Source organism: Pan paniscus, chromosome 10 (assembly GCF_029289425.2).
Source record: "Pan paniscus chromosome 10, NHGRI_mPanPan1-v2.0_pri, whole genome shotgun sequence".
NCBI lineage: Eukaryota > Metazoa > Chordata > Mammalia > Primates > Hominidae > Pan > Pan paniscus.
Genome location: NC_073259.2, coordinates 101614778 through 101632433, shown reverse-complemented (window position 1 = coordinate 101632433; position 17656 = coordinate 101614778). Strand labels below are relative to the sequence as shown.

The 17656-nt window shown below is 46.0% G+C and overlaps 1 protein-coding gene across 2 annotated transcripts; it reads right to left on the bottom strand.

The window, feature by feature from the left end:
- Nucleotides 1-402: 402 nt before the first annotated feature.
- On the bottom strand, nucleotides 403-17135 carry SOCS2 (suppressor of cytokine signaling 2). Of its 2 annotated transcripts, XM_055095988.2 has the most exons (4): nucleotides 14587-14751; nucleotides 13926-14277; nucleotides 11806-12257; nucleotides 403-1302 (listed from the first exon to the last, which is right to left on the bottom strand). In XM_055095988.2, the coding sequence occupies exons 2-4, from the start codon at nucleotides 14062-14064 to the stop codon at nucleotides 1231-1233; spliced, it is 663 nt and encodes a 220-aa protein (XP_054951963.1). In that variant the 5' UTR covers nucleotides 14065-14277; nucleotides 14587-14751; the 3' UTR covers nucleotides 403-1230. The 2 variants fall into 2 exon arrangements, with proteins under 2 accessions (XP_054951963.1, XP_008968226.1); XM_008969978.4 differs by lacking the exons at nucleotides 403-1302; nucleotides 14587-14751 and adding an exon at nucleotides 16806-17135 and having other exon boundaries at nucleotides 10784-12257.
- Between the last annotated feature and the right edge of the window lie 521 nt (nucleotides 17136-17656).

Genomic DNA, 17656 nt, shown 5'->3' with positions numbered 1-17656 from the left:
CTCCTGGCCTCAAGTGATCCACCCGTGTCGGCCTCCCAAAGTGCTGGGATTACAGGTGTGAGCCACTGTGCCCGGCCAGGGACTGTGTTTTTTAACATTCCTCAGAACCTTGCTTCATGACTACAAGTAGATGCTCAGTAAATATTTACTGAATGAGTGAGTGAATGAATGATTGAAAAAATGAATAACTAAATAAATGAAGGAAATAAATATAAAGACAGAGAAGTTAAAGATAATGCAAAGTTTCAATCTGGGTTAGAGTAGAAAAACTGAAATGAAAAAAAACTGAATGAAGGAAAAAACTGAATTGTGTTCAGTAGAGTTGTAAATTAAGTACATTTTTCATATTCTAATTTTTTCAGAGATAGTGATCCATGAATGTAGTAGAGCATAACTGTCCATTAAAACACAGCATTTATTCTGGTATTTTCGTTATACAGAAATTTGCTACAGAAAAAGGCCTCATCCTAGAAAGAGGTTGCATTCTAAAGCAGGGTTTGCAAACCAGTTGTCTGGAATTTACAATAGAATTTTCCTCAGAAGTAAATTAAAATTGGTGATTAGGTACCCAATTTATCACACAAAAGTCCATTTACTCTCTAATGTGCCTGAAAAGCTTCAAGTCTGATTAAAAACTGGTAGAAAATAATACCATTTAATATTATTGAAATATAGCCAATTAAGCAAAACAGTAAACAATAGGAGTGAATGTGAACATAATTTATTTATCTTGAATATTGACACTGGAGAAAAGACAGGTTTAATTTTAGCAAGTGAGGAAGCCCAAGAGATGTTTGTGAAGATCAGAAGAACTTCTGGTCATTCAGAAACTTTTTGAGGTTAGTAGCCCTAGCTCTTTAATATGGTCAGTCCTCTGTACCCGTGGGTTTCCCATCCACGGATCCAACCAACCACAGAACGAAAATATTTGGGGGAGGGGAAAAAAAGCAATAAAAAATAACAATACAATACTAATAAATAATACAAACCTTTAAAATATAGTATAACAACTATTTACATAGTATTTACATGTATTAGGTATTATTAATTTAGAGATGATTTAAGGTATATGTGAGGGTGTATGCAGGTTATATGCAAATACTATACCATTTCATATAAGAGATTTAAGCATCTTCAGATTTTGGTATCCTTGGCAGGGCTTTTGGGGGGGCAGGGGCGGGAGTCCTGGGATCAATCCCTGAAGATACTGAGGGATGAATTATGTATATTTCACTTCAAGGCTTGAGTTCTTTCCTTTTGGCTTACACGAAGGAGAGACACTGTTTTGCAGTACCTGAAAAACTTTTGGAAGACAAAGGCGAAAGAGAAATGGAATTAAAGAGGCTATACATGTTCTATAAAGTTTACGTGAAGTCACATTTGCCAAGCTAGGCAGAAAAAAAGAAGGAAGCAGGATATATATGGCATGGTATATGTGGTGGTTACACCATGCCGCTCACCAAACATTTCTGTTTCTCTCCTCCTTGGCACAGGGGAGAACTGTGCTTCCTGGCCCCCTTATGGTTGGGTGGCACTATTTTACAGAGTTCTGGCCAATCTGTCAGGAGCAGAAGTGACAGGGCATTTAAACACCACTAAGAGATCCTCTGATTCTCCTTGCCCATCAGCTCAGCACCTCAGACCAGCTGTTTGAGGAGGTGCTGCAGCTGCTTCATCAGCCTGGTTCTGAGTGGCTAAAAGAGCCTCCCTGGTGATTATGACAAATGTGTATAGATGTAGAAATCTTTATTGTTTTAAGCCACCGAGAGTTTGGGGTTGTTTGTTCTGCAACATAAAATGGCTATTATGATGGACACATCATTTATAAAATTTACCTCCAGAGAAAGGAAAGGAGTGATAGGGAAGAGCTTGTGGTATATGGTTGCACTGGATAGACACCTAAAGGAGATTAAAAGAAGGGAGGAATGGCCAGGCGTGGTGGCTCATGCCTGTAATCCCAGCACTTTGGGAGGCCGAGGCAGGTGAATCACCTGAGGTCAGGAGTTTGAGACTAGCCTGGCCAACATGGTGAAACCCTGTCTCTACAAAAAATACAAAAATTAGTTGGGCATGGTGGCAGGCACCTGTAATCCCAGCTACTCGGGAGGCTGAGGCGAGAGAATCACTTGAACCTGGGAGGCAGAGGTTGCAGTGAGCTGAGATCATGCCATTGCACTCCAGCCTAGGCAACAAAAGCGAAACTCCGTCTCAAAAAAAAAGAAGGGAAGAAAAGGTGTAAATTCAGATGTCAGGGACTCTTCCAAGCTGGATAATTAGGATTTAGGCAGATCTTGCATTACTTATGAAATCAAAGTCCCAATAATAGCATCATTATTAAGATGCATCATTATTAAGAGGTCATAGCCCTCTTAGTATTAACCACATGATGAAATATTACCTACATGTGACTAGCAGACAATATTGAGGTACATGCTGGCTGCAGGCATCAGAGGTTAAAAGCATTTGTAAGCTTATTGAGAAAATGAATAAAAGAGTGAGAAAATCATGGCTTTTGAGTCAGAATGGCTTGAATTCAAATCTCAAGTTTCCCTCCTGTTAAATAAAAATTATAGAAAGTCATTGTTTTGGACTAAGGTCTTGCACTAGACCCCAAAAATCTAATCTAATCAAAATGGAGTCACTCAAGCTGAGGTTTTTACCAAACTGAAACTAGGTTGTTATCTGACCCCCTGAGAAATCGGGAGAGAGGTAACAGCCTAATTTCCCAAGCAGGCTAGTTTCAATCAGCATGATAATTAAGTTCCCTCTACTGTAATCCTTACAAAAAAGTAACCTGGAGTAACCTGATGTTAACCAATCAGTTACTTTTCTATTGTTCTGTCTCCCTGTCCCCACCTTACAAGGAACTTAACTTTGAAAGGACCAATCCACTCTGGGTTCTGTTTTTTGCTTTCTTCTACTCCTCTCTGGCTGTAAAACCAACCTCTTCTGCTTAGCTCATTGGAACACTTACTCTATTTTATGGAATGAAGTGTTACCCAATTCTGGAATTGCAAATAAAGGTAATTAAGATCTTTAAGAGAATTTGTTGTGATTTTGTCTTTCAACACTATTAAATCATTTAATCTGTGTAAGTGTCAATCTCCTTGTCTCTGAAGTGGTGATAAAAGCAGAATCTACTTCAGATGTTTGTTGGGAACTTTCAGTGAGGTCATACTTGTAAAGTGTCAAATGCAACACCTGGCATTAGTAAATGTTCTAGCTTTTTTCAGTCTTCTGGAAGCCCAAGAGTTGGTCTGTTATAGAATGGTTGCCTGTCACGCCTTGGACGTAATAAATCCCATGGCCTGCCCAACGCAGCTTCAAACTGGATATCTGGGAGACTTTGAGCCATTACCCAGGCTCAATGATGCACCTCTGCTTGAGACATCTGATTACCCCAACCCTCCTCCTTGACTATCAAGACCAGAGATGTGCCCCACTTTAAGAGAGATCCAGGAAAACCCAAATGTGCAAGATGGATAGATTGGGGCCGGATCATTCATGCACCAAGATTCTTTTAATTTTACCAAAGAATCTAAGAATTTCCTTAGTATATTATAGCTTTTTTGTTTCCTTTACTTTTTTCTTAATTGCTTGACAGATGAAAATAAAGCTCAATGGCACTCTTATCTATTGAGGATCAATTGGAAATAAGAATAATCTACATAAATGGGAAAAATGACTTGCAAAAACACACCCTATGCCCATCATCTTCTGGGAACACATCTGTTTGTTAGCTGGGGAGCAGAGCGAAGACAGCCCTCCAGATCCCTTGATAATGAAAATTCATCCAAAGGGTTATGATGATGATGATGATGGCTGGCATACACCAGATTCCTGTTTCTCCATGACAACCAACAACTAAAAACCCAAGTCAAATCTCTTCAATGATAGGGTAATGTTCAAAGATCCATAGCTAAAAGAAAACACAAAATTCTTCTAACCAGGATAAAAAACAGCTGGCTGTGAAAAAAAAAAAAAACCCCAGAGTTAAGAAGGAAGTATATTTTCAAAATAAATGAGAATATATTATGGCATAGAGGTAAAATCTATACTACAATCTACGTAGAAACTGAGACTCCACTGATAGGTGGAGCCCGCCTCTCCTCTGAGCACTCCCACCCCAATGTACTATCACATCTGGGCAGATGGGGACCTTCTTGGAAGGGACCAAAAATCCTGAAGGCTCCAGGCTCTTCAATTTACAGATAACAGAGATTCAATGTTTGGCCCAAGGTCAGAGAACCAGAGTGGACCCCAAGTTTTCCAATTCCTAGTTCAGGGTTGTGCCTGCTGCACCGCGACCTCTTGCTTTCCTGAGAATAGAATCTGTGCCAGTTACCCCAACTTGCCCAAAGTGGAAGCCGCTCCTCAAAGGGAAGCGTGCAATCTGTGTGACTCAAAGCCCCATACTCCAGGGCAAATCTGAGCCTGCAGCCAAGGAAGGAAAGAGTCAACCTCTGACTCTCTCTCCAATCTTCTCACAAGGACTACCTCCCTCCTACCTAACACCTAACCGGTCTCCCTCACTCCACCCTTGCTTTGTTCCAAGCCATTTTTCCAAAGGACCTCCAGAGGGATGATATAAAACACAAACTTAGTTCTGTTGTTTTCCCCTCCATTTAAAAAGCTGACATCTGCTCCCTACTGCCCTCAGGATAAATTCCAAGGTTTTCAGCCAGGCCTGCAAGATCTGCCCCAAGTCACCCTCAGACAGCACTTCCCAGAAGCCTCATCTCTACCCTCTTCTTCAACCTTTCAGCCAAAAGATCTTCCCCACTCAGCAGGTCTGAGGACTCCTTCCAGCCTATTAACACTCAGACACAAGATACCTTCCTCTGGGGGCTTGTCTTCATAAACCCTCAAAGCAGGTCAATGGCACCCTGTCCGCAAAGTAACTACGCTGCCTTTAACAGTGCATTTTACAGTAAGTTATTCATGTAATTACAGCTCCTATACAACATGGTATCCTGAGATGCAGAACCTGGGTTTGATTCATGACTTCCCTACTTGACTGGGCAGGATATTTGACCTAAGTTTCTGTTTCATTTGGAATAAATGAGGGTCATACATACCTCATCAGGTTGTTGTGAAGATGAAATGCAATGGCTAAGCAGGGTATGGGATATATTAGACTGTTTAATAAATGTTAGTCTCCATCCTCTCCATCCTTTCTCATAGTCTGTAAGAGCTCCCTCAACGAAAGAACACTTCCTACTGTTGAGTAATACAGTAGACATTCAATAAACGTTGGCAGAAAGGAGAGAAGGAGGGAGAAAGCAGGTGAGAAGGGAGGGAGGAAGGAAAAAAAAGAGAAAACTAATGAGATAAATGAACGAAGCTAGAAGGAAAAAAGAGGCCCTGATCTATTAGAGCTGAGTCGTTGTAAACAATGATCACATGATGTTGAGATTGCCTAACACCTTCCTACTAAGAAATTGAAAAGGTAGCTACAGATACCCCAGAGTAACTAGAAAAAGACACAGAATCAGGAGATGGCCTGATCCATAGTAGAAGACAATGTAACCCAATATAAGATTGACACACACTAAAAAAAAAAATCATTCCTTGAATTGTTCACTCCTATTCTGCTCTAAGCACTGGGCTTGGTATAAAAGAGGCTACAAATAAACTGATCTTACCCTAATGAGGTCTCAATTATTGAGGAGGACATAATACCTAGATCAGTGCTATGTTGTTAAATCAGCTATCTGGTGGCGGAGAGTCTTAATTTATAGCATCTGCCTATTTCTGTGGTGTAATACTCCCACCATGGCTGATTCAATCTATCAATAATTTATGCATAATGATTGAGCTCACAAAATCTCTCAGTTTTTAGTAATTGACTCTCAGGAGCCTCCACACACTACTGATGCTCCATCTCCCTTACTTTTCTCTCTTGATATTTTTTTAGCCAGTTTGTTGCATATTAACATCCCTATCACATGATGGACAAGGAAAATAAAATGAGAGAACAGAGAAGCAGCTGATTTTTCTGTCAGTGGTTCTAGCAAAGGAGATAGAATGGGGAGGAAGTTGAAACTATTGGCTAGATGTGTTTATGGGCTTCTACTATTCCCCAGTCTCTCTGCCTCTTATTCCTACAGATAATTAAGAGCAGATGCTCTAATCCAATATGCAAAATACAAAGACACTTTCTGACCAAATACAGAATTGATGGCCACAACCTAGAAATAAAAATGAAGAGAAACAAGCTATGCTGGAAACCTAAGATGGGTCAAGTTCATCAAGATGGCAAGGGGGAATGTTAAAATGGGAAGTCAAACAACTTTCTCTGGGTAGAAATAACATGGCCTCTTTTTCTTTTCCTTTTCTTTTTTTTTTTTTTTTTTTTTGAGACAGTCTCACTCTGTTGCCCAGGCTGGAGTGCAGTGGTAAGATTGCCGCTCACAGCAACCTCTGCATCCCAGGTTCAAGCAATTCTCCTGCCTCAGCCTCCCAAGTAGCTGGGACTATAGGTGTGCGCCACCACACCTGGCTAATTTTTGTATTTTTAGTAGAGATGTGGTTTCGCCATGTTGGCCAGGCTGGCTCGAACTCCTGACCTCAAGTGATCCGTCCACCTTGGCCTCCCAAAGTGCTGGGATTACAGGCATGAGCCACCGTGCCTGGCTAACATGGATTTTTTCTGAATGTTAAAGATCACAGCAGCATTCTGGACCAAACACTAAACAGGAAAAAGGATACCAAACTAACAGAAGGGAAAAAAAGCTTAGCAAAAACAAACAAACAAACAAACAAACAAGTTTTTATCTTTAACACTGTAGGAAACTGGAAACTGGGGAGATGTAGGAAAATTTTATGAAGTTGTGTGATGGTTTAACTGGCGAAAAAGTCTCACCCCACCATGGCAAGGGGGCTCCTTGGGTGGCATTTATGCTGAGACAGGAGAAGGCAGCTGGCGATATTTCCTTTTCTCTCACTAGGACTCTGGCAAGCCTTTCTCTAAGAGAGGCAAAGCCACGTGAATAATACATCACAAAATGCACTTCTGATCTAGGGCAAGTCAGAATGCCTATAAGTTAAGGATGTGGGTCAAAGTGAGAGTTGTCTGTAAAAGCAGTTAGTTTTATCTTTACAAATACATGTTTATTGAAGTAAGTCCTATTCTCTGTGGCACACTTAGCTGATCCAGCCTCCTTTGCTGACAAAGCTCAGGAAGGGGTAGATAGGAAAAGCCAGCTCTGCTCCATGACTTCAGACACTGGGGACTCCAGGACTTTTAGAGGCCACTCTAACAATAGTTGTTACCTTTATTACCTTAGTAATAAAGTCACCTGAACTCAAGCCACGCAGAGGAAAAGTTATAAAAATCAAAAATATGTGAAGATGAGAATATAAGAACCACGCCTATGAAGAAATGAAACAAAACTCTCACAGAATCATTCTTACTTATAGACATACAGCAGCAGAAGCAAAGGAATGGAGGGCATTTTTATTCCGTGCAAATGAAGTTTAACTTAACACTGAAAAAGAAGCCTGCCATATTTAAAAAATAAGTAGATTAAAAAAAAAAAAATGCCCATAACAAAAGTGTGGCATCTGGGGCTGGCTACTTGCTTCACAACCTGAATGGAACCAAAAAGAGATACAAAGAGATTTAATCTTAAGGTAGTCCAAATCATTCAATTACCCAACTCAAGGAGAGTATAATTATCCTCTTTCCCTGGAGTATCATGCGGCCAGAAAGGCTGTGTTAGATTAAGGCAAGAGGGCAACTTTATGATAGGAAAGGGAGAAAGTAAGGCAGGAATTAACTATCCCTTATGCCCATGAATGGGCAAAAGCAAGAATGGGTCCTGCTGGTAAGGATGGGAGGGTGGGCAGTCGCCCGGGCATTGTGGCTGGGTGTGTATCACATCTGGTGGAGGTAGAAATGAGATCATCAAACAGCATGGATGGGAGGTTTTGGATTTTAAAACAGCAAACAGATTAGAAATGTTAAGGAGTTAAAATTAACAAAAAACTAATGTGGATCAAGACATCATGAAATCCAGCAGAGGCAGATTTTTCAGAATCGGGTAGAGGAGGCCAAGAACTGTAATTATCCCACAGGGTATTCCACAGGCCTGGCTTCTGAATCCCAGCGGAAGAAATATGTGATGTTAAGAGAACTGTAGGGCTTGCAGGAAAGCAAAGAAGAGTCTCGGCAATTTTATCAAAGGGTAGGAGCGTGCAACTTTTACAAATAGTAATCCTAAAACTAAAATATCTGCGTTTGAATCCTGACTCTGTCATTGATTGGCTGGGTTGTGTGCCTGTGTGTGTGTGTGTGTGTGTGTGAGCATGCAACTCTCCCAGCCCCTCTGGATCTGAAAGTCTTCCATAAAATCCATAATATGTGATCTAAAAAGTGGTTTCAAGCTTTAAAATTCTAAGAAGTTAAAAAAAACTGGGAAAGGAGAATACAGAAGACCTCTTAAGTAAATGAAAGGCCTACAAGAACATTGTTTTGCTCTAAAGGATAGAAAGGACCACTTAAAGACGGAGACTTCAGCCCAGCTGTTAGACATAACCACAGCCACTCAAACCCCACCTACCCCGTGCCTAAACTCACAACTGAGAAGGGCACAGCCTGGTCTCAGGACATTCCATCCTTTGGATTATTTGACGAAGATGACGTCTCTGTCTCCTACCCTCCTAACAGGGTACAATTTTCTAAAAGCAGAGAAAATCCTTCCCAAGAAAATAAACACTCCCAAACAACTGTCCCATTCTGTTACCTATTTGGATTACATAATTATTATGAAGTCAAGACTTTCTTACTGACACACCAAAAAAGACCTCTCATCTCATAAGCTGAACTGCCTTTTTCTCCACTACCCAAAGTTCCAAAAAATCTCCAAGTCCCTAAAAAGCAATCACCACTGCTCACTGTAATGGTCATGAAAAACTGCACTGCCTCATCTCTGCCCAGAACAGAAACTGAGGTCAAAATATTTTCAGAGTTTGGGGATATATAAGTCTTGTATACCATATTCTTCAACAACAACAATAATAAATATCCTCACAAATGCCCTAAATTGCCCTACATTGGGAGAAAACACTGGATATTTTTCCAGGCTTTGGTGAGGATAATTTAGACAAGTGTACTTTTTTTCCACCATGTATAATTGGGGCACCAATAATTGGTAACTGGCATTGATCAGCCACTAAATCAAATAGGAAGCCCCCTCCCCACCCACCTGCACAGCAGTCATTATGAGCTCCCCTTTCAGGTGTGTTCAGGGGAAAAAAACCACTGGGCCAGGCTGACCAGAATCCCACAGAGCACAGTGCTAATTAAGGTATCCATACTTTTCCAGTTGATCTGGTTGAACAGCAGTAAAAACACCAAGGGTTCTTTTTCAGCCTGCTCTAACTTGTTTGTCTGGATCAATGTAGAAATTTTCAGCAGCAATTTGCTCTTCCCAATTCCTCTCCCAGGAAAAAAAAAAAAAAAGAGCTAGGATATTCCTGGAATGCCTCTTGACTCACAAATCAGGAGGGGAACCTCCTATCATCATTGTACTTTGCTCATTTCGTTCTTGGGAAAATTAAATGAGATAATACAAGTGCTGAGTGAGAACCTGGTTCACAATAAACTCAATAAATAAATGATGTCAGTTATCGTAAAAAAACAAAACAAAACCAAAAATAATTGCCTCCTGATGTTTATCAACTTACTTGCAATATGGAAGATTGAAATATAAGGCAATAGGTTTCATGGCACACTCCAGAGATGTTTGTGCTATCCTCCAGCCTTCTCATAATTAGTCACTTGCGAGCAGTAACTCAGAACTTTTTCCAATTTCACAGGTACTCATGCCTCACAACTGCCTCCCCACTCCCAGTAACTGAGAAATAGAGTGTTCAAAACAGTGACAATAGAAATGCAAAAGACCTTTAAAGAAATTCCACAAAGCCCCTTGGCACTGATCATATAGAAGTTTTGCCAGAAAAATCAAACATCCAACACTAAACAGGTGTTGTCAGTGGGAGAAAAACGGTGAATGAAGCACAGATTCTAAGCATCCTCATCAAACGGTTATGGCCCCATCATAGATCCGACCCCAAATGTCTAGCTTTTCTTGAAGTTTTAGGCCACAAATAAACTCTTTCTGAGGCACACCTAGCAGTCTTTTGTGTTTGGCTCTGCTGTTTGGATATACATAGTATGTTTCCTGCCAGGCACAAAACCATTTTTCAACTTCTTCATGAAAATAAGGTAAGATATGCAGTAAGCAGGTTTTATTACAATTTATAACTGAATTTTCTCATTCACACAGGGTCCACCTTTATGGTGACACACCATAGGATTGTAGCTATGCAGGAAAATTTTACAGCCATAAAATGAATAATGTCTGGACTCTAGAAAAGATGGTACATTTATAACAGTTATGCAGACTAACATAGCAAAAAATAAGTGGCCATAAAACTTTGCATTTTTCTTTAGTATTATGCCTACTCAACTTGTAAAAGACTGGCCATGTCATAATGTTTGTAGTTTCTAAACCATGTTTTTGGAAACACAGAGGACATCAGTGTTATGCCTATTCAAATTATAAAAGACCCGGCCACTTGGCAATTCCTGCAGTTTCTAAACCATGCTTTCTAAATTGCAAAGGGGGCAGGTACAGCCCATAACTTTACAGAATGGCAAGTAATGTTCTACCTCTTGTTGAATAATTGGCTTATTTCACTTGACATAAGTTTTTATGGCAATCCTCTATTGCCATGAAAGTGTACGTTCTCTAGAACTCAATAAGTGCAACTTGTAGAAATCAGGTTTTTTTTATTTAATACATTCTAATCAAATAGTAACAGCAGTAAATAAACACTTTGAAAAACAGGCAGGTATCCCCCTGTATCTGGAAGAAAATTAAGTCAAAGTATTCTACACAGTAGAAGGGAGACAACTGTTTATGTCCATGGTTAGACAATTCAAGGACAACTTGGATATTTCTAAAGCCATTTCCAAAAAATCAATGGCAACAGGTTGGGACACAGCTATTTCAAAGGGTAGAATGCCTATACCTACATTGGTTTTTATTAACGGGGATTGAGTTGCACCTGTATAGCATGATATTCTTGTCTTTAGCCTTAAAGGAAAAGAGAAAGTCTTTTCCATTTGCACCAGTTTGAAATATTTCTGAAATAAGGCTCCCATAAAATGGATTACTACAGTACTCATTCACATGAGAGTTCATACATGTAGTAAAAAGACAAATACAGGACTTCATGGTCACTTTTTTTGGTTGATTTGGTTAATTGCATAAAATGGGATAAATACTCACATACATCATCTGTTTAACAAAACTCCTAGGTACATCAGAATGCAAAATATAAAATGCCCAAGAGACTCTGATCAGCAGGCATATCAAATTGCAGTGAGGCCTGTGTCAGCTTGGTTCCTTCCCACTTCTTCAGTATTCCTATGAGGAGTTCTTTCTCTCCTACTGGAGCCTGGACCTTTGACATAATGGAAAAGAACCGAAGAAGGCAAGGCATTCTGATAAAACGCGCCTTCAGCCTTTACATGCGACATTTTATTTTTAATCTAAAAGGATCAACAGGTCTTGGTCAGCCTTAGGAAGGGAAGCATCACTCAGGTAAAAGTATCTGGAGGAACTTTAAACACCTAGCTACCTCTTCAAGCATTTAAATTAGATTAGCTTCAGCTGTTCTTAGAAAGCATTCCATATAGTTATCCAGAGCACTCAAGTTTTGGTTCTCTTTTACATAGCTGCATTCGGAGATACTCTATGTGAGACATGTTTAAAAAAAGAGAAACATTTATACCTGGAATTTATATTCTTCCAAGTAATCTTTTAGTCTTGTTGGTAAAGGCAGTCCCCAGATGGCACCGGTACATTTGTTAATGGTGAGCCTACAGAGATGCTGCAGAGATGGTGCTGACGTGTAGAGCGGTTTGGTCAGATAAAGGTGAACAGTGCCGTTCCGGGGGGCTTCTGGACCTGTCCGCTTATCCTTGCACATCTGAACATAGTAGTCGATCAGATGAACCACACTGTCAAATTGTTTAAGCTTGGATTTGACACATATGATAGAGTCCAATCTGAATTTTCCGTCTTGGTATTCGATTCGAAGATTAGTTGGTCCAGCTGATGTTTTAACAGATATTGTTAGTAGGTAGTCTGAATGCGAGCTATCTCTAATCAAGAAAGTTCCTTCTGGTGCCTCTTTTAATTTCTCTTTGGCTTCATTAACAGTCATACTTCCCCAGTACCATCCTGGGGTTTTTGTTCAAAAAGAAAAAGAAAAGAGGGTAAAACAGTTATTATAAGAATTCTTAGAACAGAGCAAGTAATTGGCAATAATTTTTTTAGCTCTAAAAAAGAAAAAAAAAAAGGTGGTGTGTGAGCGAAAGTTTACCAGGGCCACCACAAATACTTTCAGTAGGAATTTAATAAAAATTTGGGTCCATTTTATGAACACAAACGGCGAGCCAGTTTTCTTTCTTTTTTAAAAAATTAACTTTCTGAAGCTCTTCTTAAGATTTTCTTCTAATGAACCAAAAGAACATCTGCAGCATGACACACTGGCTGATGAAGCATGACACTTTTAACATTATTTAAGTAAAATAAAGATTTAGGTAAATTAGAAAAAAATCAGAAGTTAGAAATAAAAGCCATGCCCTTTAAAAAGTGGAAAACCCAACTCCTGTAATTGAACTACAGTAAAAACAGAAGCAACTTTTTTGGATGGTTGGTGTGCCCCCCACCAAAAAAAAAAAAAAAGAATCTGCAAAGCCTGCTATGAACAGCCTTCTATGTAGAAAGCACTGCTATGTACTTGTTGTAAAAGCACAGCTCTAGTACAATAGCTTCTGTTCGCTGCTTTATGACTACCTTACCAGTCACTAAGAAATGGGAATTCCCAAGTGATAATTACTACTTCAAGTTTACAATCTTCCCTAAACTCTTTTGAACTTTGCCCTAATCCAAACCCAATCACAACCATCCGTCTCCCCTGCATTCTTGATTTCATCTGCCTGCACCATCTCCCCGGCCCACCCTGCTTTCTAAGAAGGCTCAAAGACCGTCCGTATTTAAGAAGTCTGAACATTTGTGCTCCCCCCACCCCCACAATTACCGGGATACTTGCAATCTGCCGGTGCCTCCCCAGGAGGGAAAGCCCGTGGCCCACACGGAAAGACCGGAATCGCAAGCGAGAGAACTTTTCCCTCTCCCTCCCCCTGTTGCTACCAAAATTTCAACTGTGCCACAACTGTAAGCTTTTAGGATACGGATTTGGAAAGCCAGAATGATTTGCCAGATACTTTACTTTTTTTCTTTTTTCAGATGCCTAGAGACAGCGTGCCGCGCGAATTGCCTGACTGTACTTGAAAGCGGCAGTACCCTGGGCGCGCCGACCATGGAAGCCGCGCTCGGCGGGGGCTTCGCAGCCTACTCTCGACGCCCGGGCAGCCGCCCTCGCGGCAGTGTCAGTCCCTGAACTTGGCCGCCAAGATCCTGGGCTGCAGCCGCAGCTCCGCCCGGGAGCCAGATGCTGCTGGGCCTGCGGGGCCCGTGGCACCGACTTGCTGATTGCACCCCGTGCAAAGGGAGGCGCCCGACGCTTTCCCCGGCCGGGGTTCGAGCCCGGGCGCCTAACCCTGAGCAGCTGCGGAAAACAGTAAATCTTCCAGCGTGCTAAGAAGCTATTTCCAAGAAGCCCTTCCCGCGCTCTGCGCTCCGCCAGGCCTGAGTCCCTGGAGAACCACTTTCCTTACGCATTCCCAAGGACCCAGGACCCTGCGAGCGTGCTCTCCGCGGTCCCTTGGAAGCAAGGGACGTATTTCCATCTTATTCTTTGCTTCCCACCTCGACCCCGCTTCCTAGCTGCGTCCTTGGGGAGGCGCCCCCTCCCGCACGCGTCGCGGCCGATCGGCTCCCTACCTGTCTGACCGAGCTCCCGCAGGGCCTTCGCCAGACGCGCCGCCTCCGGGGATGGCTCCTCCGCCGACCCCGCGGTCCCCCACTGGCTCCGCGTCCCTTCCCCGCCATTCCTGGAGGGCTGAAGGCACCGCAGGGTCATGAGAGAAGGGTCACCGCGGCAAAGACAGGTGGCCGCCCGAGCTGGGGTCAGAGAAGGGTTCGCGTCCTTCCTTGAAGTCAGTGCGAATCCCAAAACGAGTCCCTGCGGGGTGTCCGAAATGGTGGCAGAGAGAGAAGGGATGGGGCTCTTTCTCCCCAGATCCTGGAGGACGGATGACAAAGTCCCTCGCAGCCGCGGTCACCCACTGATCGCCTACAAAGAGAAAGCGGGAGGTTGGGTCAGTCCAAACTGGACCCCTGCGGCTGGGGTGGGGGTGGGGAAATAGACGTGGAAAATCCCAGGGACTCCTCCGCCTCTACGTTCCTGCACCATTTAACCCCAAGCTTCCAGTTAGCGCCCTGGCCCAGCTCTAGAGAAAAGATAAAGAGAGCAGAGATCCAAGATAAAGTTGGCTGAAGAGGTGGGGGGCGGAGGTCAGGATGAGGGTGAACAGGGTGTCTTCCCGCCCAGGGTCACTAGCTGAAATCAAAGACTGGCGACCTAGGAAGAGCAAATAGTCACCTGCAGATCCAGTGGGAATAGGCCCTTGTCAAGGACAAGTAGAAAAAATTAAAAAGGAAAGAACAGGAGAGATTCCCCAAATTGGCATTCTGGTCTCACACCTGGCGCAGCCCGAGGGCCCCCAGGAAGAAGCACCCACACAAACTTGGTTCTCCGCCCTAAAGCGCTGCGGGGCCCCGAGGCACCAACCCGGGGTGCGGAGGTGCGGGAGCTGCCGCATCTCCGCCCGGGAGGCTCCTCGCTCCCCTCCCCCCGCTTCCTGGTGCCCGCTCTGGCGGGGTTGGGGGTGCCGCGGCGGTCGCTCCCGGACCAGGATGGCTGCGGTGGTTCTCGCCGCCGCGGGCGCTGTCGAGGAATCGGCCCGAGCGCGCAGCCCTCGCGGGGCTCCGAGGCGAGGCCGGGGCCCCGAGGCGAGGCCGGGGCCGAGCGGGCGGTCGCGAGCGCTGCGGAAAGTGCAAACCACCAACGCCGCACTCTTACCTCGACCTCGGCCGCGGCCGCCGCCGCCGCCTCCGCACCAGGCAGCCTCCTCAGCGGACATGGGGCGGGGGGGGTGGGGGGGAAAGGGGAGGCGGGAGGGGCCCGGGAGAGGAGGGGCGTCTGCCCTTGTTTCCCCCGTTAACGTTTAATTTGGGAACGAGATGCCCGGGGATGCAACCAGCCCCGCGCTCGGAGGCGGCGGCCGGAGGTCCGTGCGCAGAGGGCACACAAAAGCCTTGAGGATCATTGCCTCGACCCCATCCCCCACCGCGCGGCGACGCCCCCTACGGGCTGGGACACCTCCACCCTCGGACTGCTGCCTGGTTTCCCTCCGGCTGCGACCCTGGAGGTGGGAAGGAGAGAGGGAGGGAGGTGGGAAGGAGAGAGGGAGGGAGGGAGGAAGGAGCGAGGGCGGGAGGCAGGCCGGTGGGGAGAAGCGGGAGATCAGGTTATTAGGAGGATTATTAATTTGAATGGCAGTTTAGGGGAAATAAAAAAAAGAAACTCCAGACACTTCCAGACGCCGAGAAGGGGCTGGAGAAAGCAGGCAGCAACGCCAGGCCGCGGGACAGAGCCGCGGTTCGGACTCTCTCTTCCCCGGCGCTCCGAGCTGCGGAAGCCCAGGCCGTCCGCCGCTCCCCGGCGCACGCGGCCGCGCCTCGCCGCCCTCCCCGGCAACTCTCCTCGGGGCGGAGCCTTCGGGCTTCCCCCCCTACCGGTACCTGCCGCGGGCGCCCGAGCTGCGGGCACGGGGTATCCTGAGGCTGTGCACCGGGACCCCGGCGCGCACTGTCCGCGGGCCACGCGGTGAGGGTGGCTGCGGGCGAGAGGGCTCATGCTTCAGGGGAAGCCCAAGGCCCGCCAGCCGCGGCGGCTGCGACGAGACTTGGCAGGAGTTAAACGTCGGTCCCAGGAGCAGCGAGTGCGCGCGACTTCCCAGACCGACGCGCCTCCCTTGCTCCCCGCCTCCCTCCCCAGTCAGCGCTCCGCTCGCGCCCCGCCCGGCTGCTGCGGAGGCGGCTTTCCAGGAACTTTCCAGGAATCGGCCTCACGTGACCGCGGGCCCCGCTACTGCTTTAAAGAGGCTCGGTCGCAATACACAGGCTTCAGGGAAGACCGGGTGAGAGCGCTCGGGTGCAGAGCGGGCGGTGTGCACGCCGGGGTCGGCCTGCCTCTGGCCCCACACCCCGGGGTGCTCGGGCGCAAGCTAGAGATGTCCCCGGCCACCGGCCACAGCCAACCCCGTTTCGGCGGCCGGAGCCTGCCCCCTACCCGGGCCAGCTGAGGGCCTGGGTTCAGGGAAGGATAGCGATCCTTGGCCCTTGGCCTGCCACGGGGGTGGGTTCCTCTAAACATCCCGGCGGCGCCCCCTCGATGCGACCCTCCTGGCCGCACATTTGCGGGGGGTGGGCGTGCAGGAGCGACTGTGGGTCCTCGGAAACCAGACTCTCCGGCTCTAAGACACATTGATGGCGTGGGGACGCCGTGCTCGTCCCGGTGCCCACGGCCGGGGACCGGAGGCGGTCCCCTTGATCAGGTCCTGGAAGGCAGCGAGCGGGAGAGCAGCGCCTCCTTAAGCGGCGCCGGCCGTCCTTAGTCCCCTCCCCCTGGCGCTCCGGCTCCCTGTCACCCGCACCCACCTGGCTCCTCCCTTCCTCCTCCCCTCTGCTCCAACGTCTCCGGTAGACCCGGCGGCCCGCCCGGGTCACCTGCGCCGGCTGCTAAGGGGGCGCCCTTACCTGCGCGCCCGGAAGGGGCTGGGTGACTGGCCTCGGTTCCCTCAGTCCGGAGAGCGTCTCTGCCATTCCCTGCAGGGCTGACGCCCCAGGGCTGGGATTCGGAAGGATCTCGGCACCTCTACCCTACCTGGGATTCTCACCTCCAACCCCGTTGGAGGCCCCCTGGCCTTAGTGGAAACTCATCTCCTTGTCTGCGCACCCGCCCCCGAAATATGACCTACTTGAAATGTGACCTACTTTTTAAAAGAAACCCTTAACAATCACGGGAAAACCGGATCCAAAATTTCGATAAGCATTTTTCTTTGAAATACTATTCTATTGCATCACTGCTCGAAAGCTTAAAAGGTCAATGGCCACTTTTAGTTGAGGCCGCGGCTATGGGAAGTTGGGAGAGGAAGGGGGAGGGGTGGGAGGGAGGCGCGTCTTGCAAACCTTGCCTGGTGCCCCCCCTGCCGGCTCTGGGAGGAAACGGGAACCAGCTCCCAACCTTGGGGTCTGCAGCCGGGGACCAACGGTTTTCTCAATAATTTTCCTGCTTTTGAGTACATAATTCTATGCAGATGATAAGCAGATGAGTCGGGGAGGGGGGCATTTCCCAGCTAACAAAGAGCTTTGTTAACGCTGGAGCCGTGTGCCCTTAATCATGTTTCGTTTTTTAGAAAGAGCCTTTTATATTGTGGGCGGAGCTAACTGAACCCTAGTTAAAATCCTCTACAAAGTAGTTGAATAATTTTGCACAAGGCACTTACCCTCTTTGGACCTCTGGCCCTTTTTATAACATGAAGGGCTAGATTCGGGTTCTGGGTGAGGGACTGGGATAAAGGAACAAATCAGATTCCATGTGAAGCCTG

Bases quoted from the DNA above. Each gene is read 5' to 3' on its own strand.
- SOCS2 (XM_055095988.2), bottom strand. From the start codon at position 14,064: ATGACCCTGCGGTGCCTTCAGCCCTCCAGGAATGGCGGGGAAGGGACG. The intron at 12,258-13,925 runs GTAGGGAGCCGA...CAAAAACCCCAG, and splicing joins GCGGGAGCTCGGTCAGACAG to GATGGTACTGGGGAAGTATG. The intron at 1,303-11,805 runs GTATAAATGTTT...GTCTTCCAAAAG, and splicing joins TGGAAGAATATAAATTCCAG to TTTTTCAGGTACTGCAAAAC.